This window comes from Bathycoccus prasinos, assembly GCF_002220235.1.
Source record: "Bathycoccus prasinos genomic : Chromosome_7".
In the NCBI taxonomy this organism is placed as follows: domain Eukaryota; kingdom Viridiplantae; phylum Chlorophyta; class Mamiellophyceae; order Mamiellales; family Bathycoccaceae; genus Bathycoccus; species Bathycoccus prasinos.
The window spans coordinates 210,313-237,315 of NC_024002.1; the positions used below are offsets into that span (position 1 = coordinate 210,313).

Genomic DNA, 27,003 nt, shown 5'->3' on the forward strand with positions numbered 1-27,003 from the left:
TTGTATACAGTAATTGTACTACAAATACATAAAATGAACGCCTATCTTTGTTTTTAAGATTTCGTCGTGAACAGTTCTCCTTTCACCCCGTCTGGATTATACCGAACGCTTCCCTTCATGTGGCAACACCAGTAATCCGGTATCACGCTGCTCTCAGGTTTGGCAACCGATTCGATCGTCGTTCCGAGCATCGTATCAAAGTGCAAAAATTTCTTAGAGTTCGCTTCGCCTCCGAGCATTTGCTCCAAAGCCTCTAAATTCTCCGCTGGATTCTCCAACGAGACAACCGTATTTGCGTTTTGAATGGCTACGTTTTGACTCGGGTCGCACGCTTCTACTTTACCATCGTTGCCGCTGTCGTACGCGTCGTGATGTTCGAAGCACCTCCGTAAGGAGATTTTTGTTTTGTCGTCCGCGTTGTGTCGCGTTGTCGGTATGATTTCCATAGGAATCGTTCGCGATTTCTTGAACGCCTCGTTCGTTCTTTTCCCATTTACGACGACTCGAGCAGAAGAATCCGGCGACACGGCACCTTTCGGCATTTGCGGGTGCGCCAAAAAAGAACGTTCCCGAAATTTACCTTTATTTCGCCACTGCTCGACGTTGATGACGTGATCTTGCGGACAAATGAACGGAAGCTGTAAATGCGAACCGGGGAATCGACCGTAGTGCGGGAACCACACTCGATCGATGCCGCAAAGGATCGGCGGTATGATCAAAATGCGATCGAGATGTTTTGCGATCGCAAGCGCTTCATTAATTTGTGCCAGCTGAAAATTCACCAAACGTTCATTTTCCGTGAGCACTTTCTCTTCTTTCGTTGGAATGCTCGGAAACTTGCTATCTCTCTCAGGCCAGCCGCGCTCGACGAATATATCGAATCCACCGCGAACGGTTCTCTTGTCGCCGTCGATGTAGTCATTTCTACCTTCACTACTAGCCTCGAAACTATCACTACTATTATTATTGTTACCCCCGCTCTCGGTACTACTACGAAAGAAATCTCTCTCTACTCTCGGCGTAAAACTCATAAACTTCCCTCGAAAGTATTCCTCCTCCTCTCCCATCCAAGCGTTTGCTTCTCGCATTCGATTTCTCTTCCCCGGCGTCCCGCCGTATTGGAACGTCGCGTGTACAGCGTATGCGTTCTTCCTTTCTCTCTCGTGTAACCTCTGCACGTAATACGTGTGTCCGTTCGCAAATAAACTTACCGGCAGCGCCCCCATCTTCACTCGCATCTTCTTGTTCTCGTCCCCGTACGCTTCTTGCACTCCACTCCCATCCACTTGCGTCTGGCACCCTCCATTCAAACTCTTCAAATCGTTAAACGCGCTTTGGTCCCACAGGTTATCGTCCTTTTCGATCCTATCCACCCACTCTGTCGTTAACTCCTGATTCCCGCGACTCGCTAAAAACCACATGATCCCAATATTACTCGCCGCGTGGCAAATGTGAAACTCCAACCCTTCCCCATCTACCATAAACTTCTTCTGTTTCAAACTTTCAATCATCGTCTCCGACCTCAATTGATCCGAAGACACTAAAACATCCGCCACTGGGTATCGCTTAAAAAACGGCAACGGATTCCTCAACCACACCACGTCGATATCTGAAACCAAAACGTTCACCCCGCTCCTGGTAAAATCTCTAATCAATCGAATCTTATCTCGTCCCATCTGGTGGAAATTCTTCGTCCCCCACCCAAAATCGTTCTTCACCGCTTCCTTCGAGATCCCTTGCGATCCCATCAACCACGTGTGCACGCCACCGCTAAACTCTTCCTTCAAACTTTCGTACATCTTTTCATCCATCGCGCCTATGATAAAGTTACTCAAACCCAACCGATTTTGCACGTGGTTGATCCAGTTCCTCGCGAAATCCAAGTAGTGATGGTTCGCCCACGTGACGATGATTGTATTATCCTTTGCGATTTTCTGTATGTGTTCGATGGTCAACCCGGTAGACAGTTTCGTTTGCGCCACCGGTTTGGTTTCGCCCGAATGCGAGAATCCGAGGTGGACGTCTTTGAGTGACCTTCGAGACAAAGAAGACGACGACGAGGAAAGGAACGATGCTCTCTCCCACGTCGTCCTCTTAAATTCATCTTCTTCGAAACCAACTCTTCTCATCGCCTCCCTCGATGATGATGTCGCCGACGTAATCTTCATCACCAAAACAACCAACAACAGTACCAACGCCTTCGTCCCGATCCTCCTCATCGACTTAAAAAGAAAAGAAGAGGAATACGATGATGCCGATTTTGACCATTTTGATGAGAACAACGTGGTGATGATCGTCGTCGTCATCGAAAGAAGGAGGAAGAGAAGGTAAAGAAGAAGAAAAAGAAGCCGCACAACACCTCCTTATTGTAATGAAGAATTCCAATTTTGCTCGAAATGCGCCACTTTTTTCCTCATGATGATGACGATTCAAACGACGACGACGATGAGGCTGAAAAACACAAAAACTATCATCAACAGTAGCTACGGTAAAAGTATTATTCGTGGCATGGCTTTTGCGGCGAAAGGAGGAGCATCTCGCAGCATTACGAACAGTTTCACATCGTCGAAAAGAAGCACCAATTTCGTTCGTTTGGCGGCGACGAACAACAATCATCGCTTTGCGATGATGACGATGATGTCGTCGTCGTCGTCGAGAGGACAGAAGACCACCACCGCCGCGGTCGGGAAAGGCATGCCAGTTCCGGTTCCAGACAACGAAGAATTGCCGTTTAGTAGAAGTGCACACAACCCGTGGGGGGAGAACGACGAGAGGTTCCTCGGGAACGACGAGGACAAGAGAGGAGGAGGATTCAACGCGAAATCCGTTCGACTGGTGCAGTGGTACCCGGGACACATCGCTCGAGCGGAACGGTTACTCCGAGATCAGTTGAAAAACGTAGACTGCGTGGTGGAAGTTCGGGATTTGAGGATACCGTTGGCGACGAGCCACCCGGACGTGGCCGCTTGGGTCGGGAGCAGTCGGGATAACAGTAATAACAACGCTAATAACTCTTCTTCTGGTAAACTTCACATAACCGTTTTGAATCGGTCGGATATGGTGGACGAGCAAGAAAGAGCGAAGTGGGTTTCCTATTTTAAACACAAAATGAAAGAGAGACACGTGATTGTGACCGACGCGAAATCTGGTCGCGGAGTCGAGCAGGTGAAGAAAATCGCGCTCAGCGTAGCGAAGGAGGTGAACGAAAAGCGGATTCAGAAAGGTTTATTGGCGAGACCGGTGAGAACTGCGGTGGTTGGGTACCCAAATGTAGGGAAATCGGCGTTGATTAATCGATTGGTTGGGAAGAAAGCGTGCGCATCCGCGCCGCGACCGGGGGTGACCAGAGATTTGAGATGGGTGCGAGTGAGCGAGGAGATTGACTTGTTGGATTCTCCCGGAGTATTACCGCCGAGAATGAGTGATCAAGACGCCGCGAATCGATTGGCGATGGCAAACGACATCGGCGAGGCGTCGTACAAAGCGAGCGAGGTCGCCGCGAGGTTGTTTGAGGAGATGAAAATGTTGCCGAGTTGGAGGAGAGAGAAAGGGAACATCGGAAACGTTCTCATGAAGAGGTACAAGATGTCCGCGAAAGAGGTGGAGGAGATGAACGGGGACATGTTCATCGAGAAGATTGCCCTGAGCACTTGCGGTGGGGATTTCGAGAGAGCTGGCGCGAAGGTTTTGAACGATTTTAGGGGTGGTTTTTTAGGAAAGTTTTGTTTAGAAGTGACGCCGGCGCGGTAAAAGATGCGCGTGACGTACGCGTACTTTCGCCGGGCCAAAGCTCATGTACTACTACTACTGCTGCTACTACTACTGCTACTGCTGCTACTACTACTCCTTTGCCTTTCTCTTCTTTCGTCATCGTCGTCGTGTTTCTGTTTTTGTCGCTCATGCTCTTATCTGTTATTTCCAGTTGGCGTCCGACGTGAGTTCCCCGCGCCAAACGGATTATCGTCTTTCCAATCATCCCAACGTCTCTTTTCGTACAACTTTTCATCGCTCAACTCGTCCTCCGTCTTGGCGCTTTCCAACACCGACTTGCGCTTCTCTCTTTCCTTACTCAGTGCCGTGCGCTCCATTAATTCTCTCAGCTCGATTTCTCCGGCTTCTTCGATAGACATTGTGGGTAAAATGTGCGAAGGCCGAAACAAAGCGCTTCTCGCGTCTCGAACGACGCTTTCCTTGCGATTCGCGAATAAGGAAGACGGGAGCGACGGGATCGCAACCGTCGGCGCAGACGTACCAGCCGGCGGCGCGCTTCGGTTCATCATTCCATTTCGACCGTTTGTTCCGTTGTTGTTCTTGTTGCTCTCCAGAGACGCGATGGCTTTTAAAAGCTCCCCTGGAATTCTCGAGGACGAACTCTCCTCCTCCCCTCCTCTTTGCTGCTTCTTCTCCCCTCCTTGTACGATTCTCCTCACCTCGTCTTCGCTCACGCCGGTCAAAAGTGCCACCTCCTCTTTGCTCCCCTCTATCATTTCAATCGAATCCAACACGGCTTTTTCAATCATCGCAAACCAATACTCTCGAACCTTCTCCTCGTCAGCTTCCTCTTCCCCTTCTTCCTCTTCCTCCTCTTCCGCAGTCCTCGATTTCACCCGAGCGCATCTGTCTACTACTCCGCTCTTCTCCATCTCCTCCAACTTCCTCCTCAACTCGCTTTGCTTTTTAAACCGTTTCACTTTCATCGTTCTCTTCGCTTCCGGAGTCATCATAGCCTCTCGAGTAGTACCACCGTCGTCATCATCATCATCATCATCATCTTCTTCTTCTTCTTCTATCAAACCCGCCGCCGCTCTCGCGTCCTTCTCGAACCCGCGCGGGAGGAACCGCGCCGCCGACGCAAACCTCAAGAACCGCTCCAAACACTCCTTCCCTCGTAACACGTGCTCCACGCGCAGTTCTCGGTTCATCACCATCGTCGTCTTCTTTTCCTCCCCTTCTGCTTCGCCGGCGATGAGAGGCACAAACTCCGTCCGCATCGACTGCCAACACTTCCCCTGAAAATACAAGCACAACGCGTATTTCAAATCGTTCGTGGAGACGTTCTCTCCTCCTCTTCTGTTGTCACCGCCAAAGTTTTCCTCGTTCTCACCACCGTTGTTGGCATCATCATCAAAACACCCGGCCGAATCGCATCTCCGGAAAACTTCCGCGAACATCTCGATCGCTTCTCGCAAAAAAAAAGAACCGTCATTATCACCACCACCATTAATACCACTCGACGTCCTCGTCGTCATCTTCTCCCGGGCGAGCGCGAACAATTCCTTGGTCGATTTCGTTTCCATTTCATCAGAAGAAGTATTCCTCGTCATCTCTCTCTCTCTCTCTCTCTCTCTGTTTAATGTTTGTTTCTTTGTTCGCAGGTAGACCAGAGCCTCCTCCGCGAGAGAGAGCTTACGCTTTGTCCTCGTCGCAAACGATATATGCTCTTCTATATCAGAGAGAGACGATGATGATGATGATAATGAGAGAGAGAGAGTACTTGAGAGCGTAAAAAGAACTTTTTGTCGTTTTTTTCCCTTCGTTTTGAGGAAACAACTGTTGTATTTCGTCGCCTCTCATGGACCACAAAATGGACCACAAAATGGACCAAAAATGGTCTGCGATGGACCAAAAATGATGCAGATGACGACAGCGAGGAGGGGTTCCCTCAAAACGAACAACTTTGCCCGAGCTTTTGGTACACACACACACAGACAATGCCGATCGTGGCCGCGCGCAAAAACCTGGACGACTCTCGAACGTGCCCGATATGCCGAGAGATTTACAAAGCGCCGTTTAACGCCACGTGCGGGCACACGTTTTGCCACGACTGCGTGGTGGAACACTGCGGGAAATTTTGGGAGCTTCATCATCATCATCATCATCAACAACAACAACAACAAAGTGCGGTTGGTACTAATGCTGTTGGCCCCGCCGTTGGAGAGAAGAAGAAGAAGAAGAAGACGACGACGACTCAGACGAACGAGGAGGAAAAGGAGGAAAAGGAGGAAGACGAAGTAGAAAAAAAGGGGACAAAAACGACGACGATGATTCAGACGACGAAAGATTTTGGGAAACTGGTGGACTTTTCCAACCCAGCGCCGTGTCCGATTTGCAACGCGTCGATTACTTCGTTAACGCCGAACGTGGCGCTGACGAAAGTTGTCGACGCGTTGGCACGGGTGGACGCGATGACGATGCAAATCACGGAGGAACACTCGCCGATGGAACCGCAGCATTCGAAAATTGCGCGAGCGGAGAAAGTCGTCTCCGCGTTGCAGCACATGGACGAAGAACAGTTGGCGCCGATCGTGAAAGCGCTGGTGGAGAAGCACGCGAGAGCTGTCGCCGAAGGCGAGGAGAAGAGATTAGAGATTTTGAGGGATTTCTTCGACGAGGCGACGAGGAGAAAGAGGATGAAGATGGCGGAAGGGGAGATGGAGATGAAGTTTTTACGCACGGACATAGAGAGGGTGGAGAAGTTGTTGAGAGAAGAGTTGAAGGTGTTAAAGAGGAGCTACACGGAGGCGGAAGGGAGAACAGGAGGAGGAGAAGAAGAAGAAGAAGAAGAAGATGACGGTGAAGACGTGGCGGATATGCTTCGATTTGTACCGCAACTGCCCGGGTACGAGGGAGATGCGTGCGATGAGGATGAAGAGTTCGAAAGGAAATATCACGCTGGATTAAGTTCGCTGTATACCAAAGGTATCAAAGAAATTGATGGCGTAAACAGTAGCATGAGAGGAAGAGAGGAAGTCGACGACAACGACAACGACGACGACGAAGAAGATGGCGGTGGAAATCACCGCATCGAACCGGCGAGTATCGACGAGAAAATGAACGAAGAACGGTTAGAAGATTTCGCGCAAGCGCTGACGGACGCGAAACAAAAGTATGGACGCGTGCGCATCGTCGCAGAAATAGTCAAACCGTCCTTATCAATGTCGTCCTTGTCGTTTAACAATAATTCTTTGATGACCCAGTTTGGAGCGGTGATGAACAACAACAGTAATAACAATAACAACAACATCGTCAACATCATCAACAATAACAACAACAACAACACTATCGACACCAATAACAACAACAACATCAACAACGAAAATATCAACAATATCGATATCATCAACACTTCACCGATTCCACCGGTAAGCGATATTGTCTCTTCCATTGACGTCTCCATGGACCAAACTATGTTTGCCACCGCGGGCGTTTCTAAACGCATCGAGTTTTATACCTTCACGGATATATGCGACCGAACGGCGGCGAATCAAAACGAAGAACGTCCGCGGATTACGAGGGCGCAAATCAAAGTTAAATCGAAAATATCGTGCTTGTCTTTCTCTAGGAAACACGTCTCGCACATCGCCGCGTCGGATTACGAAGGTGTGGTGACCATTTGGGACGCGGAAACCTCTCAAAGTATTTTAAAATTTGAAGAGCACGACAAGAGATGTTGGACGGTTGAGTATTGCAGATGTGTAGATAACATGCACTTAATCGCCTCTGGAAGCGACGACGGCGCGGTGAAGATATGGAGTGAGAGTGGTATAAGTATGGGAGGCGGAAATCGAAGCGTCATGGAAATACAGATGCGCGCAAACGTGTGTTGCATCGCGTGGTCGCCGACGACCGCACACGATATCGCCATCGGCTGTGCCGATCATAAAGTACGCGTGTACGATTTACGACGTCCGCACGAGCCGTTATATACGCTCAGCTCGCATAAAAAAGCGGTTTCCTACGTGAAATATATCAGCAGTAGCGAGTTGTGTTCGGCGTCGACGGATTCTAGCGTGTGCATATGGGACGTGAAGAAAACACACGATCACAACGCGACTTTTGATCCTTACAACATCTATCATAACCAACAACAATTCCAAGGTGATGATAATGGCGTTCCTCTTCCCAAAATGGAAACCAACAACGGCGCGGATGGAGAATCCGATCTCGTCAGCAGCACTCGGCTGATTCGCACCTTGACCGGTCACGTGAACAGGAAGAACTTTGTTGGATTGGCGGCGTCGTCCGACGGAAAATCCGTCGCTTGCGGCTCAGAGACGAACGAGTTATTCGTGTACAATAAGAACTTCTCCGCGCCTGTAGCCACGGTATCGTTCGATACTCCAGGGAATGATATGAAAAGTTCCTCGAGAGATCACAACTCTGGGAACCACTTCGTGAGCGCAGTTTGTTGGTCGGACGAGTCCACGCTCATTTCCGCAAACAGTAAAGGACGAATAAAAATCGTATCGCTTGGGATGTGAGTCAAGGAACACTTTAGAGTAATAAAATTCATAGAATGTAATAATAATAATGTAAAAGAAATACATGGCGTAGATATGAAGTGTTTATATATTCGCAAATTCTATCTTAGTCACGCGACAAATCTAGCTTCTTACCACGGAATCGGCTTGAACTCCTCTTCCGAACCATCGGTTAACTGCCTTTGCGCGATCAACCACACCGGCGCGCACGACAAAAACGCGATGAACGCAACAGTCTCACCACCAACGGCAGACGTGTAGATGTTCACGGCCGTCGGGTCCGCCAAGTGCGCCTTGAAACCTTCGATCGGTCCCATACCAGTTACCGCCCACTGCGAAACCATGCCCAAAAACGCAACCATCGCCAAGCGGCCGTTCTTGACCTCCTTCACTCTCGCCGCCGGAGAGTCCATTCCCGCCGGGTCAAACGGAAAGTTCGCCCCCAATCCACTCTCGCCAGTCTTCATGAAACCGCGAATTCTCAACGCTTCCAAAATGCCCATAACGATAACTTGCGTGACGACCAACGTCTTAAAGTCAATGTCGTAATCCGCCGCGCCCGCTTCCCAAAATTTCGGCAAGCTCGGGTTCGAATCCGTCGCCAAGACGCCGATAGTCGCGTACATCGCCCATCGGCCGTTCATCAATTCCGCTTCTTGCAAGTACGGCAAAGACTCTTTGTTCGCACCCAATCTTAACGGGTCGAAGCCGTAGTCACCCGCCATGGAGCCGTCCAAGTAATCCGGCGCCGTCGCCCCCGGGTACCACATTTCTCTCTCCGCTTTGACGATAACGGACGCGGATCGAGTTTTGTTGACGGATCTGGAGGAGGAGACTTTTTGCGCGAACTGTGTTTGGTGTGCGCATAAGAAAAAAAGAGTGGAAGGAGATATCGTCAGTAAGTAGAGTCGAAACGACAAAAGTGACGCATGATGGAACAAAGCGCTCGACGAGAGATCGATGTACCGGCCATCGGCGCGTTGAAAGGACACACAAATTTCGAACCATCACATTCCCGGACATCGGCCCCTCTCACACACCGCGAAAAGCGTATCTTTCTCGGGCAAATATTTTAATCAGAAAAAAAAAGATTTACGCGCAACAGAGAGAGAAGACGACGACGACTACTACCGATGCGAATTAGAAAATCAAAAACGTAGGAAAGAATCGCGCGATACAATATAAACGTACCGCGCGAGTCGCAACAGTCGATGATAAGGCAAACATATTTTTATTTTAAAACAAAGAACAACCGTTCGATGATGATGTGTGCGAGAATGACGAGAGAAACACTCACACAGGCTTTTCCTTTACCAAAAATCAAAAACCCTAAATTATAATAACGGTTTCGAGAGCTTAAAATTAGACGAGAAAGGAAAAAGACGCCCAAAAATGGCGTCCAGAGGAGGAAAAGAAGAGGAAAAAGCGCGAAGAAGAAGAAGTAAAAGAAGAAGAAAACAGAGAGCGTGCTCTTTCTTTCCTCTCTCTTCTCTCTTTTTCTTTCTCTTCTTCTTTTTCTTCCTCCCGGTTTTAGTGGTGGTGGTTGTTTTCGCGCGAGACGTTGGCGGAGACGATGACGGGAAACACACACCCATCGGCGTGAACGGGGGAGGAGTCTTCGTAAAGGCGACGACGACGACGACGACGACGAGAAGGATGCTCCAACAACAACAACAAAAAGAAGAAGAAGAAGATCGAGGAGGCACGTTTGACCTTCTCGCGGGGAAGGCGAGCGGAGATGGAGATGCGGAAAATCGACACGACCGAATGAGGAGAGAAAGAAGAGAGAGAGCGGTGCGACGCGAAGAAGGAAACCGTCTGGAAACAACAACGGCGGAGCGCCCCCGCGGCGGCGACGAAGAGGGAAAAAAAGGAGATGGCACGGATCCGCATCTACGTCTCGAACGTCATCGTCGTCGTCATCAAGAGCAATTGCTTCGTTATCGAGGAATGGAAAAAGGGAAGGAGAGGTGGCACGCCGTTCGCCGCGAGAGGAGCGCTGCGGCTGCTCCGTCTTCGTTTCCTCCTCCTCCTCCTCCTTCTCCTTCTCCTTCTCCTTCTCCTCCTCTTCCTTCTCCTCCTCCTCGAGAGATGAAAGAAGAAGTAGCAGTAGTAAAAGAATATCCAGTGCTCAACCCGGACAACGATCGGTGCGTGCACGGATACCCGTCTTCCAAGGACGGGCACGAGTGCATCTGCAACACGGATTGGACCGGAGCGAAGTGCGATGAAAACCCGGCGCCGTCGTGCGACCGGTTTACGTTTGGCTCGTGCGGCGATGTGTTAACTAGACAAATAACCGTGCGACCGAGATCAGCGCCGGAGATTAAAGAATTTCCTTCGTGTAAATGTGTGGATGAGTGCATCGAGTATACGCTAAAAGCGTTTGGGAAGGAGACGTACGAGGTGATGACGCGAGAGGGAGGTGGGGGGAAGCGACCGTTTCAAATGAATTTGCGAACGGAACATTTTTGTAAAGTAGGAGACGTAGACGATGGAAATATCGATAGCGATAGTAGTATTAGCAGTATCGGTTTGCTTTATAAACAACCCCAGGATGAGGAGTATAGGAGATCGTACATCTTTGAATATGACAAACCAACAAGACAGGCGTTGCGTGAAAAATCCGGCAACGTAAACGCGGATAGGAACGTTGATAAAGTCGTGTTCGACCGTGTGCGCTCAAAAATAATCACCATGGAGGACCACGGTGACCAATTCGCGAACTCGTACGTGCAAAATGAAGGAATATGTTCACCGTTATGCGAAAAGAACGGAAAGTGCGAATGGTTTGAATGCGCGTGTAATAAAGGAAGATTTGGATACGAATGCGCATTGTCGGAAGAGGAGATACTTCAGGCGAAGAAAAACAGCGAAGAACGGTACGCGAAGAACGAATTATCGCTCGCCGCGGCAGATTTGCCCGGGGGTATTAAACGGTTCTATCGAGGCCACAAGTATAAAAATAACGGAAGTTACCGAGGAGTGCACTATTTCTTTGAGACCATGATCGCGGATGCGGGCGTCGTTGACCCGAACGGCGCGGAATCTTTGCGAAGCACGATGGTCATCCCGTTTTTCCCGGGAGATTTAGTCGGAAACGTTGGATCATTTACGACTGTGATGGAGCGAGTCATTGAGTACGTTGATAAAAAGTATTCACTAAAAGAAGCAGTGCATCCAACCGTGTGGATTAACGCTATGGATAGATCCTTGTGTACATTGCAAACAGACGTGCATTCGGAACTTCCTCCGGGAGCAATTGTCGTTTCGCAGTATGGCATGTGGCGAACGAAAGAGGGAAATCATGAGTGTTTCTATCCCAATCGAGATATTGTCATTCCATCGTCTCTATCCGTGTCGCCTGGATACGGCGGGGACAAAGACCCAAAGCACACGAGGTTCGACCCGAATACGAAAGATGGTATGCTGTTATTCTTTCGCGGAAGGGCAAAAAATTTCAAGCAGTGTACAGGAGAGAATATCTTTACGAACGTCAAGGAGTGCATGTACTTGTACTCGCAAGGTATTCGGACATTCATGTTGGATTGGTATAAAAATGAGCCGAGATTTTTCTTGAACAAAAACGTGATGTCGCCTGAATTTAGCAAGTATGGAGGCGTCGGCGAATTAGCACGCAGCGAAAATATTCGCCTGCGTTCGTACTTTTGCCTCGCCGCGGGCGGGAACGGATGGGATCAACGATTTTTCGATGCCATTCACAGAGGGTGTGTTCCGCTCATGACGCAATTGAACACTTCGCACCCGTATGATTTCCTCCTCGATTACGACACGTTCACCGTATTTATTCCAAACGGGAGTCAAGATCTCAAACGTGTTCCTGAAATTTTAGACAAGACGGTGCAAAGCGGGACGCATTCGAATATGGTGAAGAACTTGCGCGTCGTCCACGAAGCATTCGCATGGAGCGGTGGTAACTTTCGAGATACACTATCGGAGAAGGACACTTTTCTAGTGCACAATGGGGCGTATCATCACGCGGTGTGGGCGATTGCGCATCGATCGGGGAAGGAAATACCATCGAGCTCAGCGGTGCAGTTATGCAGGCTGTACTTCCATAATCCGTATCACGCGAATGCGAACGACATTTTGTACGCAGATGTGAGAGAGAAATTGAAACAGAGATGTTTTAGCGACGAGATTTTGTCGAAATCAAAATCGACGACGTGAAAAAACATCCCGGTCGATCGTTCTCGTTTATAATATGAATGATGGTGATGATGGTGATATTTCTACAAAACAATTCGTGATTTTTATATTAAAATATACCGTTAGAACCTTTTATTACTTTTCCATCTCTAAAGTTCATCAATATGGTCGGGCGCGGTGCATTGGCGCGTCTCGAGAGTCGTCTCGTCTTCTCCCGCCACCGCCTCTGTTTTGATAGTGATCGTCGTAATCGCGAGGACCTCGATCGCGTCCTCTTCTTCCTCCTCCACCTCCTCGACCACGATCGCCTCTATCCAATCGATCGGTAACGGATTGTCTCCCCCAACCGGCGTTTGGTGCCGGCATATTGCCTTGACCCATAACGTACGCTGTTTGTCCGTTCGGTAAATATACCGGGGTCATCGAATTCCCGCCGCCAAACTGTCGAGGCGCAATACCGCCCCCGTGCGGGCTCATGTAGTTATTATAATCACCGCCTCTGCGCGATCCCGGTGGTTCACCACGTCCTCCTCTGTGCATAGGTCGTCGACCTCCTCTGCCTCCTCTCGGTCCGCCTTTGTCTCGATGCTCGTTGTTTCTCTCTCTCTCTGGACGCGCGATTTCCACGGTCAAATTACATCCTTGCAACTGCACCGCCCCTGCCGCTACGACACCATCCATCGCCGATTCATCGCCACGTGCACCAGATGCGCTCGCTGCTGCCGCTTCAACCGCTTTCTCAGCCGAGCTTCTTTCCGTAAAGTGGACAAACGCGTACCCTTTCGTCGCGTCGCCCCTCGGCAACTTGACCGATTCGACTTCGCCAAACTGACCAAACACTTCTCTCAACTTCCCTTCCAAATCTTTCTCGTCCAATGCCACGCCTTCGGTTGGAATTTGCCCGACGTACACCGATTTACTCTGCGCCAATAAATCTTCTTTGCTCGGCGGCTTTTCTTTACTCACGTCCGCCCATTTCGCGACGACTGGTTTATTCGCGTTGCCGTTGAACATTCTCGTCGTCTTGTCGTTTATGTTCTTCATGGCTCTTTCAGCGCATTCTTGATTAAAATAATCGATAAATCCGTACCCTTTGTGTCGACAGGCAATCCCGTTCGTTCCCGTTCCGCTCGCTCTCGGTAACGACACCGTCTCGATGCCCGCGCCGCCAACTCTCAAAAGCTCCGTCACGATGTCTTCTCTCGTCGCAAACGGCGGAAACCCGCTCATGAATAAAACGTGCTTCGTCGGTTTAATCGTCGCCCTGATTTTCTTTTCCTCGTTGTTATTCTCCGCGTCGATCATAACCGCGTTCGCGCCGTCGTTCTCGCTGAGAAACTGAAACGCGTCTTCGCACTCGCCTCTGTTCCCGAATCTCGCGAACGCGTACCCTCGGTTCCTCATGGAATCGTTCGGATCTTTCACCACTTGAATATCCACCGGTTGCGACGGACACTTCGTGTTACCTTTCCCTCGTCCTTTAGTAGATCCTTTAAACAAATTCTCAACGTCTTGGTCGCTCGCGGATTTCGGAACGCCGCCTAAAAACAGCTCCGAACCGTGTTGCGGATGCCCTAAACTCGCACTCATCAATGCATCTTCTTCACCACTACTCATCGATGATAAGTGCAACAAGTTTTGCTCGTTCTCTTTCTCCCACAACTCCAGTTGCGTTTGACGCGGCGGCGGATCGGCATCGTTCGCAATCGCATCATCGATCGCATTCTCCTCCTCGTCCATCATTTTCGAATCGTCTTCTTTTTCTTCCTCCTCCTCCGCCGCTCGAGGTGGCGGCGTTTTCTTCTTGGCGGCGGCTTTCTTGCGTGGCGGCATTACTCTTCTTCTTCTTCTTCTTCTTCGTTATTCGCGCTCTTTCTTTCTCGGAGGCCCTCGCTTTCAAAGAGTTTATTATTATTATAAAGTTCTTCTTCTTTTACCGTGTAATTGTCTGTGTGTGTGTGTGTGTGTAATTTTCAGTAAATTGCGTTTCTTTCGTGTGTTGTGTGTTGTTGTTAACTTGAATTTAATTGATTGATTTTCATGAAAAGAAGCTTGGTGAAAATTTTTTTCGAGGGACACAATTTTGCTTTTTTTGTTCATCACTCTTTTCTCTCTCTCGTCTCTCTCTTTGATTCTTTTCTCTCGTTCTTTATTTTATCTGAGAAGACATGACGAGCGAGAAAGAGGAGGAGGAGGAGGAGGAGGAGCGCACCGCTCCTACTACGACCACCACTGCTCCGTCGGTTATATTATCGTCGTCCAAAAAATCATCGTCGTCCAAAGCGGGCGAGTTATTCGTGAACTTAATCACGAACGGCAAAAAGGAGAATCCTAACGATGATGAGAAGACGATTGTGATGGAAACCTTCATAGCCTCCATCTCGCGAGAGAACCAACACTCGAGAACCGACGTCGTCTCTGCCGCTCGAGACTGCCGAGAGTTCCCGATGGAAACGGTACTCATCGACGCGAGGTCGCCGAGCGAGTTTCGGAAAGGGCACATCCCGAACGCGGTGAACGTGGCGTTGTTTGAAGACGAAGAGAGGAAAGTCGTTGGGACTTTGTTCGCCAAAAGAGGGAGGAAAGCGGCGATGGCGAGAGGCATGGAGTTTGTGAGAGAGAAGTGGGAGCAGTTGATTGTAAACGCGCAAACGGAAGTGGATTTAAAGAGGAAAATGAATAAGGAGAGGAAAAAGATACGGGTGTACGTGCACTGCTGGAGAGGCGGGATGCGATCGCTCTCGCTCGGATGGTTGTTCGGCGAGCGGTTGGGGAAGGAGGACGTGGAGTTTGTGCGCGTGGTGAATGGTGGGTATAAAGCGTTTCGGACGTGGATATTGAGTCGGTGCGGAGATCCTCTGAAAGTGGACGAGAGGTTGTTGAATGGTGGGAAAGGACTAGGAAATGGAGGAGAATTAGGAGGAGGAGGAGGAGGAGGAGGGGACGATTTTGGATTGGACGAGGACGATTTAGTCGACGTTTCGAATATCGCCGATAATAATAAAAACCATCCCAAAAATATTCTAAAAAATAATGCAAACAGTGGTAGCAGTCCTGTGAAACATCCAAACGACGATCCGTCCGCACCGCAGGTGTTGACGGACGTGCCCGCGCCGAGGGTGTGCATAATCGGTGGACGAACCGGCGTAGGGAAGACTCGATGTCTTTTAGCGTTGGAAAAATTACAAAACGAACAAATCATCGATTTAGAAGGTTTGGCGAATCACTCGGGATCTGCGTTCGGTTGGGTCGGAAAAACCGCGCAACCAACCTCGGAACATTACGGGAACGAAGTCGCGTTCGCTTGGGACGCGTTAGATCCTAAACGATGGGTATACATCGAAGACGAAGGACCGCACGTCGGCAAGTGTTCGGTGGATCCTAAACTGTTTCAAAGGATGCGAAAAGCACCTTTGATTTTACGATTGATTTGTCCACTAGAGCTAAGGGTGCAAACTTTAGTGAGCGATTACGCGACAGACGAGTTACGAGCGCAGGAAGGGTGGATGGACGGCATGCGAGAGGCGTGCGAGAAAATGACAAAAAGAATCGGCGGCGAGAAGCAAAAAGCGTTGCAAAACTCGTTAGAAGGCGGCGATTGGGCCGCAGTCGCAGAACAGTTGTTGGAATATTACGACGGGTTGTACGATAAGCATCTGGCGATGAAGCGCGATGATAGTAAAAAGCACCGAAAGAAGCAAAAAGAATCGAAAGAAAATCCCGCGAATACTGATGCGACAGCCGGAGACAAAGGCGACGGCGAAGGCGACATCTCGTTAAACGATAGCGTATCCGAAACGTCCGCTGGTGATAATAAAGAGCGACAGGGCACGGTTGTTGACGTGGAGGTTTTTGCAGATGAAACCGGACGCAATATCGACGAGCCGAGATTATGCAGAGACGTCCAAATGGCGGTGGCTTTGTACGAGTTGACGAGTCAGAAAATAGACGAAGAATTAGAAAATGTCCAAAACGCCATCGATGGATGAAAGACGCACAAGCCACACCGTATAGAAGACGTGTATTTAGCAGGAAAGCACGGAAAGGTAGTAGTTTAGCGTTTATGAGAATGTCGTGTGTAATTTATAGAAAGTATTGATACATTGCTAATGATAAATAAAGTGGATGTATTTCTTCCTCTTTTCTTCTTCTCGCACACTCTTCCCAAAAACTCTTCTATCCGGCAAAAGAAGCGCACGCACGTTCTGTGCGTTCCTTTTTTACTTCTTCGCCATCACTTTGTGAGTGCATGTGTTTGAGTGTGTTCCAATAAGATCGCGTTTACCTTTATTGTTGTTGTTGTTATTGTCCTCCTCCTTGCATCCTCATCCTTTCCGGCAACATCTCCTTCGGCTTCGTGTACTTGAATCCTCTCTCCTCTCGTCTCTCGCGTATCCCGTCCACGATCTCCTCCAACCTCGGCATTCTCTTCTCCTTCAACTTGCTAAACACGACGTCCCCGTCGTAATAAATCTCGAACGCCCCGGTGTTCCCAAAATTCTGTTTCAACAAGTTCCCGAGGAAGTGAATCGTTAACATCGAGTGCATCTTATTCGTTTCCATGGACGACACCCAGTCCGGGATTTGCGTCCCGGCTGGAAACAACTCTCGAATAAATTGCGACCCTCGAAAAGTCACCCCAAGCATCCCTATTTGCGCGTAACTCGTCAATCGCGTCAATACTCTCATCGCAGGTTTCGGCGGGTAATTCGTCGGGACGATATCCACGTCTCGACCAAAATGGTGCGAACAAATCTGACGAACGTGTTCAAACCCGCCTCGGTATTGTCAGGATTGACAAAAGGAGATGTGGATTCTATCTCCCACGGAAATCGCGTCTTCCTTTTGTTGCATCGTCTCTCCGCGGGTCGTCTCGTTTTCAATACCACCACTGCCTTTCACGAGTTCGCCGACGTCTTCGCGCAAGCCAAGCGCCACGGAGAGTCCGATAAACGCAAGCAGGAACAACTTCGATGAAAAAGAACTGCCCGTCGATGATGCCGACGAATTTATTTGTTGCGCATCATCATCGTCGTTTGTTGTTGTTGTTTCTCTCGCAACAACAACGTCGGCGGCGTCCTTCTCGTCGTCGTGGCTCTTCCTCGTCGTCTCCTCCGCCATCGCGTCCCTGCCGTCGTCTTTCTTTTGCGGAAATGACGACGAGAGAGAGAGAGACGAGTCAAACGGGAAAGTTTGGTGCAATTTGTATTTAGGGTTTTCTTTTTTGTTGCTACCCTAAATAAAGTCTCCGAGAGACGGACGTGAGAGAGAAAAAGAGAGACAAAAAGCGCGCGCGCAAACGTCGGGGCACGCGTGAAGCACAAAAAAAAATGGAAGACGCGTTCGCGCGTTCGATCGGCGAGGTGAGCATGTATGCGTGGTGACTTTTTTAATACCACTCTTCTTCTTATTATTATTCTGCGTGCGGAGACGACGAGGAGAGAGCGTTTTCAAACTTCGTCGGGTTTCGGATCCATCTTTTGTTCGTTTCTTCTTCCCCGAGAACAAAGTTTTACTGACACAATATATCCTTTCTCTTTCTTTCGCGACGACGATGAAAACGATGAAAATATACAGGTCTTGGAGCACCACCAAGTGGATGCGAACAGAGGTTTGTCCGAAAAGACGAACGCCATCGATAAACTTCGCCTGCGATTCGGGGCGAACGAAATGCCCGAGGAGAAAGGGCAAAATTTCATAAAGTTAATTTTGAAACAGTTCGACGATTTACTGGTGAAGATATTAATCGTCGCCGCGATTGTGAGTTTTATATTAGCCGCGGTGGATGGGGACGGGGAGTTGGCGTTCGTCGAGCCGACGGTGATTGTTTTGATTTTAATCGCCAACGCGACCGTCGGGGTGGTCACAGAGACGAACGCGGAGAAGGCGATTGAGGAATTGAAGGCGTACCAGGCGGATTTAGCGACGGTTTTGAGAGACGGAAGATTAAGAGTGGTGAAAGCGAGCGAGCTAGTGCCGGGAGATATCGTTGAAGTCGCGGTTGGAGCGAAAGTGCCGGCGGATTGCAGGATTATTGGGATTTTGAGTTCGACGCTGAGAGTGGATCAGGCAATTTTGACTGGCGAGAGCGGAAGCGTGGAGAAGGAGGCGGGGCACATAGACGATAGCGAACGGGCGAGGAGAGCGGTGGTTCAAGATAAAACGTGCTTGTTGTTTAGTGGGACGGTCGTGAGCGTTGGGAGAGCGAGAGCGGTTGTCGTCGGAACCGGGTTGAACACGGCGATTGGGAAGATTCGAGACGCGATGAAAAATCACGGAGGCGCAGACGACGAGGAAGAGTTGACGCCTTTGAAGAAAAAGTTGGACGAGTTTGGTAGATTATTGAGTAAAGTGATCGCAGTGGTGTGTATTTTGGTCTGGGTGGTGAACATCGGACATTTCGGCGACCCTTTATACGGCGGTTGGTTTCGAGGGATGGTGTATTATTTGAAAATCGCGGTGGCGTTGGCGGTGGCGGCTATTCCGGAAGGATTACCGGCCGTAGTGACGACGTGCTTGGCGTTAGGGACGAGAAAGATGGCAAAAAGACACGCGATTGTGAGATCACTTCCGTCGGTGGAGACTTTAGGGTGCACGACGGTGGTGTGTTCGGACAAGACGGGGACTTTGACGACGAACGCGATGTGCGTGCAAAAGATGTGCGTGGTAGATCGCACGAAGCAAAGGAGCAGTAGCACTGGTAGAAAGGGTGGTAATGGCGCGAGTGGAAGTAGTCACGCGCCTTTATTGAGAGAGTTTGACGTAGAAGGTAACTCGTATGCGCCGAACGGATTGATTCTGGAAGCGTCCAACGGCGTAATCTCACCGAGACAACAACGCTTCAACTCCATCGACAGAGACGTGGTGAAGCACCCGGCAGATTTACCGTCGGTGTTGCACTTATCCATATGCGCTTCCTTATGTAACGACTCGACGTTGACGTTTGATTTGAACAAGAGAGAGTACGCGAAAATTGGCGAATCGACCGAAGTCGCTTTGCGAGTTCTTTCCGAAAAGGTTGGTCTCCCCGGTTTCGACGCCATGCCGACGGCGTTGACAAAACTTTCTGAGCAAGAGCGCGCGTCGTATTGCGCTGCGTACTGGGCCGGGCAATTTAAACGTGTCGCGCAAATGGATTTCACTCGAGATCGAAAAATGATGAGTACCTTGTGTTCTCGAAAAGGGACGAACATTTTGTTTTCCAAAGGCGCTCCCGAGGCGGTGTTGGAAAAATGCTCCAACGCTCTCACAAACGGCAAAGGCGCGGCGGAACCGATGAACGATCAAGTTCGCAAAGACTTAAACGACGTTCTCTCGAAATACGCGAAAACTAGTTTGCGCGTTTTAGCATTAGCCATGCGTCCAATGCCGGCGAAACAAACGCAAATCACCGCGGAAGATGAGAACGATTTGACTTTTCTCGGTTTCGTCGGCATCGCGGACCCGCCGAGAGCAGAAGTCGCCCGTGCGATTGCCACGTGCAGAGGCGCGGGCATTCGAGTTGTCATGGTCACTGGAGATAACAAAACGACCGCGGAGTCTATAGGCTCGCAAATTGGTCTCATTGAAGCGAATGCGTTTGGCGAACCAATCGTTCCAGACGGCGCGAGTTTACAAGGCGTGGACTTTGACGAGTTGAAATCCGATCGCGAAAAATCGGAAGCTGCGACGCGTTTGACTATTTTCAGTCGCGTCGAACCCGCGCACAAGGCAAAGTTAGTGGAGCTGTTAAAGATGCAAAAGCACGTCGTCGCTATGACTGGCGATGGCGTCAACGACGCCCCGGCTTTGAAAAGAGCCGACATCGGCATCTCCATGGGTTCCGGCACGGCGGTGGCGAAACACGCGAGCGATATGGTTCTCGCCGACGATAACTTTGCCTCCATCGTTTCTGCCGTCGCTGAAGGTCGCGCTATTTACGACAACACCAAAGCATTCATTCGATACATGGTTTCCTCGAACATTGGCGAAGTCGTGTGCATCTTCATCGCCGCGGCGTTGGGCATGCCGGAGACTTTGTGCCCCGTGCAACTCCTGTGGGTAAACTTAGTCACCGACGGTTTACCCGCCACCGCGCTCGGGTTCAACAAGCCTGATCGAGACATCATGCGACAACGCCCGCGATCACCCACGGAACCTATCGTTGACTCGTGGCTCTTCATTCGATACTTGATTGTCGGCGTGTACGTCGGCATCGTCACCGTCGTCGCCTTTGCCTGGTGGTTCATGTACTTTGAAAACGGTCCTCTCCTCTCCTGGAACGATTTGACCTCGTTCGAGCAGTGCGTCGAAGGTGCCCACGATTACTCGTGTCAAATATTCAAAGACCGCCGTCCGTCTACCATGTCCATGACTGTCCTCGTCACCGTGGAAATGTTCAACGCCTTGAACGCTTTATCGGAAAATTCGAGTTTATTGAAACACCCGCCGTGGTCCAACAAATGGCTCTTAGGCGCCATCTTCATCTCCATGGCTTTACACGTGATGATCTTATACGTCCCATGGATGAACATCACCTTCAGCGTGAGCTATCTCTCCTGGAAAGAGTGGAAAGCGGTCTTATGGCTCTCCTTCCCGGTCATCGTCTGCGAGGAAATTTTGAAAGCGTTTACGAGAAAGTTCAAAAAGCGCATGCGCTTCTGGAGCGTTTCGCGCGGCGGCAAAAGTCTTCTTCCCTCGAGACGCAGTCATAGTAACAGCGGTGCTGGTGGAATAAATAATAGTCTTAGCGGGGATAGCCCGAAATTCCACAATCAGCTTTCGCCGCACACCATGTAGGTAGTAGCATCAGCGTGAGAGTGAGTTATACTTTTATATCGAAGATGTGAGAGAGACATCACACAAGAGTATTTTTACCTAAATCCTCACTCTTTTTACGCGCACAAAAGCACCGCATAAAGCGGCCATAAGACGTGACATAAATCGCGGTTTGCGGCCGTTGCTCGAACGAGTGCTACCACCACCTCCTCCTTAATCGTCGGCATCCTTTTTGTGATCATCATGTCTCGCGATACTCATCGTCAAAGAAAACTCTCCATCTGTTTCGTCTCCGATTTCTTCCTCCCGCACGTCGGGGGCGTCGAATTACACATCGCGCATCTCGCCGGTAAACTCGCGGAAAGAGGCCACAAAGTGTGCGTGTTCACGCACTCGTACAACGACGACGATAACAATACTGATTCGAACACCAACGAAACGTACTCTGGCGTCCGGTACTTAAAATCCGGCGTCAAAGTGTATTACGTCCCGAGAGTGACCATCAAAGGCACCAACTGCTGTTTTCCGACGATTTTTGGCGTTTTGAAAATTTTCCGAATAGCGTGCGTTCGAGAAAACGTGAACGTGGTGCACGCGCACCAAGGCGGGACTTTATCGCACGAGTGCGTGTTACACGCGAAGACGTTACAGATACCGTGCGTGGTTTTTACGGACCACTCTTTGTTTGGGATGAACGACGACGTGGCGAGCATTCATAGCAATAAGGTGTTGCGGATGACGCTCGGGGAGGCGGATCGGGCGGTGTGCGTGACCAACGCGGCGAAGGAGAACACGTGTTTGAGAGGTGGGATGAACGTTGTGCCGGTGAGGAGAAAGAAAAAGAAGAAGAGGAAAGGACGAGATGATGAGGAAAAGGAAGAGGTCGTGTACGAGTTGCGCGGGTTTGATCCGAGGAAGATTGAAGTGATTCCAAACGCGGTGGACGGGGAGGCGTTTTATCCTCCTTCTCGCGCGACGGAGAAGAGAAGCGAAGGTAAATCGAGCAGCAGAAGTAGTGGTAGTGAAAGTAGCAATAATAGCAGTAATAGCGGTAGCGCTAAAACACGTGGCAAGAAGGAGGTTACGATCGTCGTCTGTTCGCGTTTGACGTACCGGAAAGGTATTCACCTTCTCGCGAAACTCATTCCGTTGACGTTGAAACGAAATAAAAACGTGCGTTTCATAATCGCAGGATCGGGGCCGATGGAACCGCATTTACGCGAAGTGTGCGAAAAAACACACAAAAAAGAGTGCAAAGGAAAAGTAGAGTTCTTAGGCGATGCGAAACACGAGAACGTGCCGAATATTTTACGTCGAGGGGATATTTTTTTGAATTGTTCGTTGACAGAGGCATTTTGTACGGCTATTGTCGAAGCCGCGAGTTGCGGGTTGGTGGTGGTGGCGACAGGCGTCGGTGGCGTTCCAGAAGTGTTACCGGGAGTCACGATGGTCACTTCTCCGGCGGCGTCGGAGAAGAAATCAACTATGGAAACTGGAACGGGAGGAAGAAGAAAACTGAAAGCGGGAAAACCAAAAGAAATAACGTCCTCTTTTTTAGCCCCGCCGACGGTTTCTGGTTTGTTCGAGCAGCTCGAAAAAGCCATAGCGCTCGTCGCAAACGGTGAAATTGGAGATCGCGAGCGCGAAGCTCTCGGCGATCAGATTTTGCAAAAGTATTCCTGGTCCGCCGTGGCGAAAACCACCGAAAACTTGTACCTAGACGTGCTTCTCGAAAAGGAAAAGAGAAAGAAGAAACGAAAAAAAACAGTCGAAGACGAAAGGGATGACGATGATTTTGCGAACCGCGTGATTGAAAAATGTACCTCGCAAGGCGTCGTCTTCGGTCCGCTGTTGTGCTGCATCGCGGCGCTGACGAAACTCTATTTGAAAGCGCTCGAATTCGCGGACCCGGCGGAGAACATTCGAGAGCGATCGAATTTTTTTACGACGACCAACAACCACCCCATCATTGCAGATTCATCAAAACGTCAACGGAAGAACGGGAGTGATGCTATGCGTGGAGACGACGTCGATATCGGTCGATTTCTCGTGTCGAAAAGAAAAAGAAGAAGAGATAGAAGAAGACGCGAGTGAGAGCTTTTCTAGACACTATAGTTTTCGAACATTTTTTCAGACATTTTTACTTCACACGTCTCTCGCATCATCATCATCATCATCCTCGTCAACTCTTCGTTTTAACTCTTCTCGAGATACTCCGGAATAGATTCCACGATAAAGAAGAAGTTCTCAGGAGGAGGTAAAAAAGAAAAACGTGGTGATGTCCTCGAAGACTCGATCGTCGAACCGCTTCAGGAAGAACAACACCAACAACGATTCAGACGACGACGATAAGAAGAACAATGAGAGGACAGCGTTAAAGGATGGTTTCGGGCAAAGATCATCGCGTGAAAGAACACATCCTCATCGTCATCATCAACATCGCGCGAAGAAGAAGATGAAGAAGAACAAGAGCGGAGAAAGAGTCGAAGAAGAAGAGGACATCGAAGGCGAAAACAACGTTCTCGTCGTCCAACAAGAAGTCGCGGGGTTAAAGAAGATTAATAAGGATGATGCGTCGAATTCGATGACGGTTTTAGTGCGAAACCCGTTGTTCAAGAGATGGACGAAAGATTCGATCGCGTTCGACGGGAGGACATTTCGAGTGGCGAACGAGAGCATGCGAAAAGAGATCGACGAGAAAAAAGAGAAGAAGGAGAAAGAGGAAATCCGCCCACTCGAAAAAGAAGAAGAAAAAGAGAGCCAATCGAAAGGTGTCGCGAGGAGGAAAGAGAGGAACGGTGAGGAGGAGTCGCGCATAATCCCGTCGCACGAGCAACAAACGTTATCGCCGCGAGAGCAAAAACGGTTCAAGCTTGAGGAACAACGAAAGGCGTACAACGCATCGATCAATCGAGGCAGAAAAGGGAGGCCGAGGAAAGGCGAGATGGAAAGAAACGGCGCGATTTTGTGTAAAATGTGCGAGAACGAGCAGAAGAATGAAAAAGGGTCGAAGTTTCGCAAATACTTCTGTTGCGACGCGTGCGTGCTGAGGACGTCGAGCACGTTCGTGCCGAGTATCGGCGCTTCGGTTTTGTTCTGTCAGCAGTGCAGGAAACCGCACTTGAAGGATGAGTTTGAGTACGGGATGAAGAGTTGTCGAGAGAGTTTGAACGTGCATCGGATTGCGAGGTTGAAACGGGCGGGAAAGTACGATTTGAGCGAAGGTCGGAGGACGTCGAACGGGGACGAAAAAGCGACGGCGGAACGCAGTAGTACCGCCGGGGAAAGAAGCGCGAGAGGATGTGTCGCGACGACGAGGAAAAAGGAAGAAGGAGGATCGTTCGTTTGTGATAGTTCGAGAGATGCGAGTGAAGAGTCTTTGGGGGAAGATATCAGGAAACAACAACAAAATTTGGATAAGGAGCACGTAAAATCTATCGGAAACGCCTTCAGAAACGAACGCGATCAATATACACAAGAAATTGGTAAATATGGTCTCGAACAAGCTGCGTTTGATAAAGCGCTCGTTGGAGGTTCGACGTATAATCCGGTGGCAAAATTGGTCATCCCGGATATTTCTCCAGACATCTTCTCCGTATTTCCTCCGGCACTGACAAAAAGTGATCGCTTGGTATTCCATGCCATGCGTAAAACGGCCTACGAAGCCGAAATGGAAGTGAGACGTTCGTGGGAGCTGAATCAAGCCTCGGAAGATGGGGTGCACGTCAAAGTGCAAAACGCGTCGCCGCCAGATTTACATCCGGATCTCGTGCATTTTGTTCGCGACGCTTTACGCATGGAACCGCTCGCCATCGGCGACGGCGGCGAAGAAGCAGCGCAGTCGCCGAGAGCAAGAACTACCGATGGAAAAGATTTTCCGCACGATAATAACAGCAATGATTTATTGGGAACAGTCAGACCTGGTTGCGTTTCTTTTTCCTTCTGGGTAAGCGACCCTCAAGTTCTTGAAACCGAATTTGCTCAGTCGATATTTCACTCCGGAGACAACTCTCTTTTCAATCGGCTGCGCGCAGCCTTCGTCAAGGGCGTCCGGAATAGCGTTCAAGACGAAAAAACGAAAGCGACGGTCGTCGTTGAACGCGGAAGAAATTCAGTCTCTGTACGACATCGAAACATTGAGATAATGACGAAAGTTGAAAAAATGATCGGAGATGCTACAAAACCACAAGTATTCCACGTGAGCGCGCGCTCGGTTTTGTCGGGTTACGTCGCATCTATTGCTATCATCGGCGCGAACTTATTGGGCGAAAATTCCTATTTGAACATTAAGTTTAACGATGAAGTCCAAGAAGTGTGCTTGGATCCGGAGGTGAACACGACGTTGGAATATTCGATTTTGGAGCGAGACCAGCACATGAACGTGACACCGGTGATGATTCGAACGTACGTTCGCTTCAATAAGTCAGCGTTTTCATCTCGCAACAAGAAAAATACAAGCAATGGTGGCGTAGACACCGCACTTCTCTCGTCCGTTGCCTCGCTCTTCCAAGCGTCGTCGAGTAAGGTGAAATTAGCCACGCTCCAAATCGTTCGAGATTGCAACGCTTCCGAAGCGGAACCGATCGTTGTAACAACTTCAAAGCGCATTCATCGAGAGATTCATGCAAATTTTTGCAGTCGGGAAGATCCGCAAGTGATGGGCACAATCACGCGACGAGCATTCCTCTCGTGCGCGAAGAACTGCGAAGACGAACGCGTCGCCACCGGCGTAGTGACGAAGTGCACGATCGACGCCATGGACGCGTTGAACTTGCGCGCTTTGGCGAATGAGCTTCGGCGGCTCGACAGAGAGCGTTTCTACGTCTCTATACAAAAAGCGTTAGCGAACGTATGCGACCCGTACGCCGAAATTTTACTTTCGGGCTTTCTATTCGCCTCGGCACATAAGTTTTACCGAAAAGTTAGAAAAATTGCGAGTCCGGAAGCCTGCGCCAAGTTAAGGAAAAAGCTGTTCCTCTCGCACGCACCGAACATCTTCTTTGTCGCGATTATGTTTCTCATGTACTATTCTAGCGTCACGAGGACGTCGTTATACTCGAAAATGCGTGAGCGCTTTTTATTGGCGATGCGCATCCACGCAATGTTCTATGGCTGGTTCTCGATTCACGCCGCCACATCGGTGGTTTTCGAAAGTGCCAACGCAACAGTAGATTCGGACACGAAACATTTAAAACTTGTTGAAAACTTCCGTTGTCCGCAGTTAGAACGCTTCTCTGGATTCATCGTCGTCGTCGTCACGGCTGCAATCATTAGCTTGATGCACAGCGCGCGACCGACGTGGGACGTCACCGTGAAAATTTTACACACCGCCTTACAAGTCGCCACCGCGGTGTGCTGGCAATGCACCACGGGCGAAACGATCGTGATGATCGTATTGGTCGTCTCCATCCAGGGCATACTTACCGTTCCCATGTTTTGGACGCAAAAACGCGCTTGGAAAGGCGTATGGATGGCGCATCCGTATCAAATACGCACGCAGAAAGCGAGAGAGGTGTTCTCCGTCGGCGGTTTGGCCAACGACGCCACCGGCGAAAAAAAGAACGCAGCAGTGACTCGTAATACTAAGAAAGCGGATTAATAATAACACTACTACTGTAAACGAAGAACTTCCATGCACTCACGCGTTGAATAATAAACTTGTGGTATTTTTTTTTTCTCGCTCGCGATAATGAAAAATTCTCTGCAAGCTTCCTTTTTTCACCAAAACTGCTTCAAAAGTACACCACAATTCATAAAAAAAGACGACTCACTGCTCTCATCATCATCATCATCATCATCACACATCAATCACTCT

General features: G+C 49.6%; 13 protein-coding genes across 13 annotated transcripts; 7 read left to right on the forward strand and 6 right to left on the reverse strand.

The window, feature by feature from the left end:
- Positions 1-53: 53 nt before the first annotated feature.
- On the reverse strand, positions 54-2,306 carry Bathy07g00980 (predicted protein; the record flags this gene model as incomplete). The annotated part of the gene is made up of 1 exon (XM_007512149.1): positions 54-2,306. The coding sequence occupies one exon, from the start codon at positions 2,304-2,306 to the stop codon at positions 54-56; it is 2,253 nt and encodes a 750-aa protein (XP_007512211.1).
- Positions 2,307-2,445: 139 nt separating this feature from the next.
- Positions 2,446-3,750, forward strand: Bathy07g00990 (ribosomal biogenesis GTPase; the record flags this gene model as incomplete). The annotated part of the gene is made up of 1 exon (XM_007512008.1): positions 2,446-3,750. The coding sequence occupies one exon, from the start codon at positions 2,446-2,448 to the stop codon at positions 3,748-3,750; it is 1,305 nt and encodes a 434-aa protein (XP_007512070.1).
- Positions 3,751-3,905: 155 nt separating this feature from the next.
- On the reverse strand, positions 3,906-5,324 carry Bathy07g01000 (conserved hypothetical protein; the record flags this gene model as incomplete). Its single annotated transcript, XM_007511797.1, has 1 exon — positions 3,906-5,324. The coding sequence occupies one exon, from the start codon at positions 5,322-5,324 to the stop codon at positions 3,906-3,908; it is 1,419 nt and encodes a 472-aa protein (XP_007511859.1).
- A 387-nt stretch (positions 5,325-5,711) lies between these two features.
- Bathy07g01010 (predicted protein) lies at positions 5,712-8,261 on the forward strand (the record flags this gene model as incomplete). Its single annotated transcript, XM_007512021.1, has 1 exon — positions 5,712-8,261. The coding sequence occupies one exon, from the start codon at positions 5,712-5,714 to the stop codon at positions 8,259-8,261; it is 2,550 nt and encodes an 849-aa protein (XP_007512083.1).
- A 131-nt stretch (positions 8,262-8,392) lies between these two features.
- Bathy07g01020 (light-harvesting protein of photosystem I) lies at positions 8,393-9,031 on the reverse strand (the record flags this gene model as incomplete). The annotated part of the gene is made up of 1 exon (XM_007511996.1): positions 8,393-9,031. One exon carries the CDS (start codon positions 9,029-9,031, stop codon positions 8,393-8,395), a length of 639 nt encoding a protein of 212 aa, XP_007512058.1.
- Positions 9,032-9,653: 622 nt separating this feature from the next.
- Positions 9,654-12,452, forward strand: Bathy07g01030 (exostosin family protein (ISS); the record flags this gene model as incomplete). The annotated part of the gene is made up of 1 exon (XM_007512098.1): positions 9,654-12,452. The coding sequence occupies one exon, from the start codon at positions 9,654-9,656 to the stop codon at positions 12,450-12,452; it is 2,799 nt and encodes a 932-aa protein (XP_007512160.1).
- Positions 12,453-12,590: 138 nt separating this feature from the next.
- Bathy07g01040 (RNA recognition motif family protein, expressed) lies at positions 12,591-14,264 on the reverse strand (the record flags this gene model as incomplete). The annotated part of the gene is made up of 1 exon (XM_007511918.1): positions 12,591-14,264. One exon carries the CDS (start codon positions 14,262-14,264, stop codon positions 12,591-12,593), a length of 1,674 nt encoding a protein of 557 aa, XP_007511980.1.
- Positions 14,265-14,599: 335 nt separating this feature from the next.
- On the forward strand, positions 14,600-16,420 carry Bathy07g01050 (tRNA 2-selenouridine synthase; the record flags this gene model as incomplete). Its single annotated transcript, XM_007511938.1, has 1 exon — positions 14,600-16,420. The coding sequence occupies one exon, from the start codon at positions 14,600-14,602 to the stop codon at positions 16,418-16,420; it is 1,821 nt and encodes a 606-aa protein (XP_007512000.1).
- A 313-nt stretch (positions 16,421-16,733) lies between these two features.
- On the reverse strand, positions 16,734-17,120 carry Bathy07g01060 (predicted protein; the record flags this gene model as incomplete). The annotated part of the gene is made up of 1 exon (XM_007512219.1): positions 16,734-17,120. One exon carries the CDS (start codon positions 17,118-17,120, stop codon positions 16,734-16,736), a length of 387 nt encoding a protein of 128 aa, XP_007512281.1.
- A 99-nt stretch (positions 17,121-17,219) lies between these two features.
- Positions 17,220-17,552, reverse strand: Bathy07g01070 (unknown protein; the record flags this gene model as incomplete). Its single annotated transcript, XM_007512063.1, has 1 exon — positions 17,220-17,552. The coding sequence occupies one exon, from the start codon at positions 17,550-17,552 to the stop codon at positions 17,220-17,222; it is 333 nt and encodes a 110-aa protein (XP_007512125.1).
- Positions 17,553-17,804: 252 nt separating this feature from the next.
- Bathy07g01080 (sarcoplasmic/endoplasmic reticulum calcium ATPase 1) lies at positions 17,805-21,209 on the forward strand (the record flags this gene model as incomplete). Its single annotated transcript, XM_007512142.1, has 1 exon — positions 17,805-21,209. One exon carries the CDS (start codon positions 17,805-17,807, stop codon positions 21,207-21,209), a length of 3,405 nt encoding a protein of 1,134 aa, XP_007512204.1.
- A 222-nt stretch (positions 21,210-21,431) lies between these two features.
- Bathy07g01090 (N-acetylglucosaminyl-phosphatidylinositol biosynthetic protein) lies at positions 21,432-23,282 on the forward strand (the record flags this gene model as incomplete). The annotated part of the gene is made up of 1 exon (XM_007512218.1): positions 21,432-23,282. One exon carries the CDS (start codon positions 21,432-21,434, stop codon positions 23,280-23,282), a length of 1,851 nt encoding a protein of 616 aa, XP_007512280.1.
- A 184-nt stretch (positions 23,283-23,466) lies between these two features.
- Positions 23,467-26,787, forward strand: Bathy07g01100 (unknown protein; the record flags this gene model as incomplete). Its single annotated transcript, XM_007512266.1, has 1 exon — positions 23,467-26,787. One exon carries the CDS (start codon positions 23,467-23,469, stop codon positions 26,785-26,787), a length of 3,321 nt encoding a protein of 1,106 aa, XP_007512328.1.
- Positions 26,788-27,003: the final 216 nt, after the last annotated feature.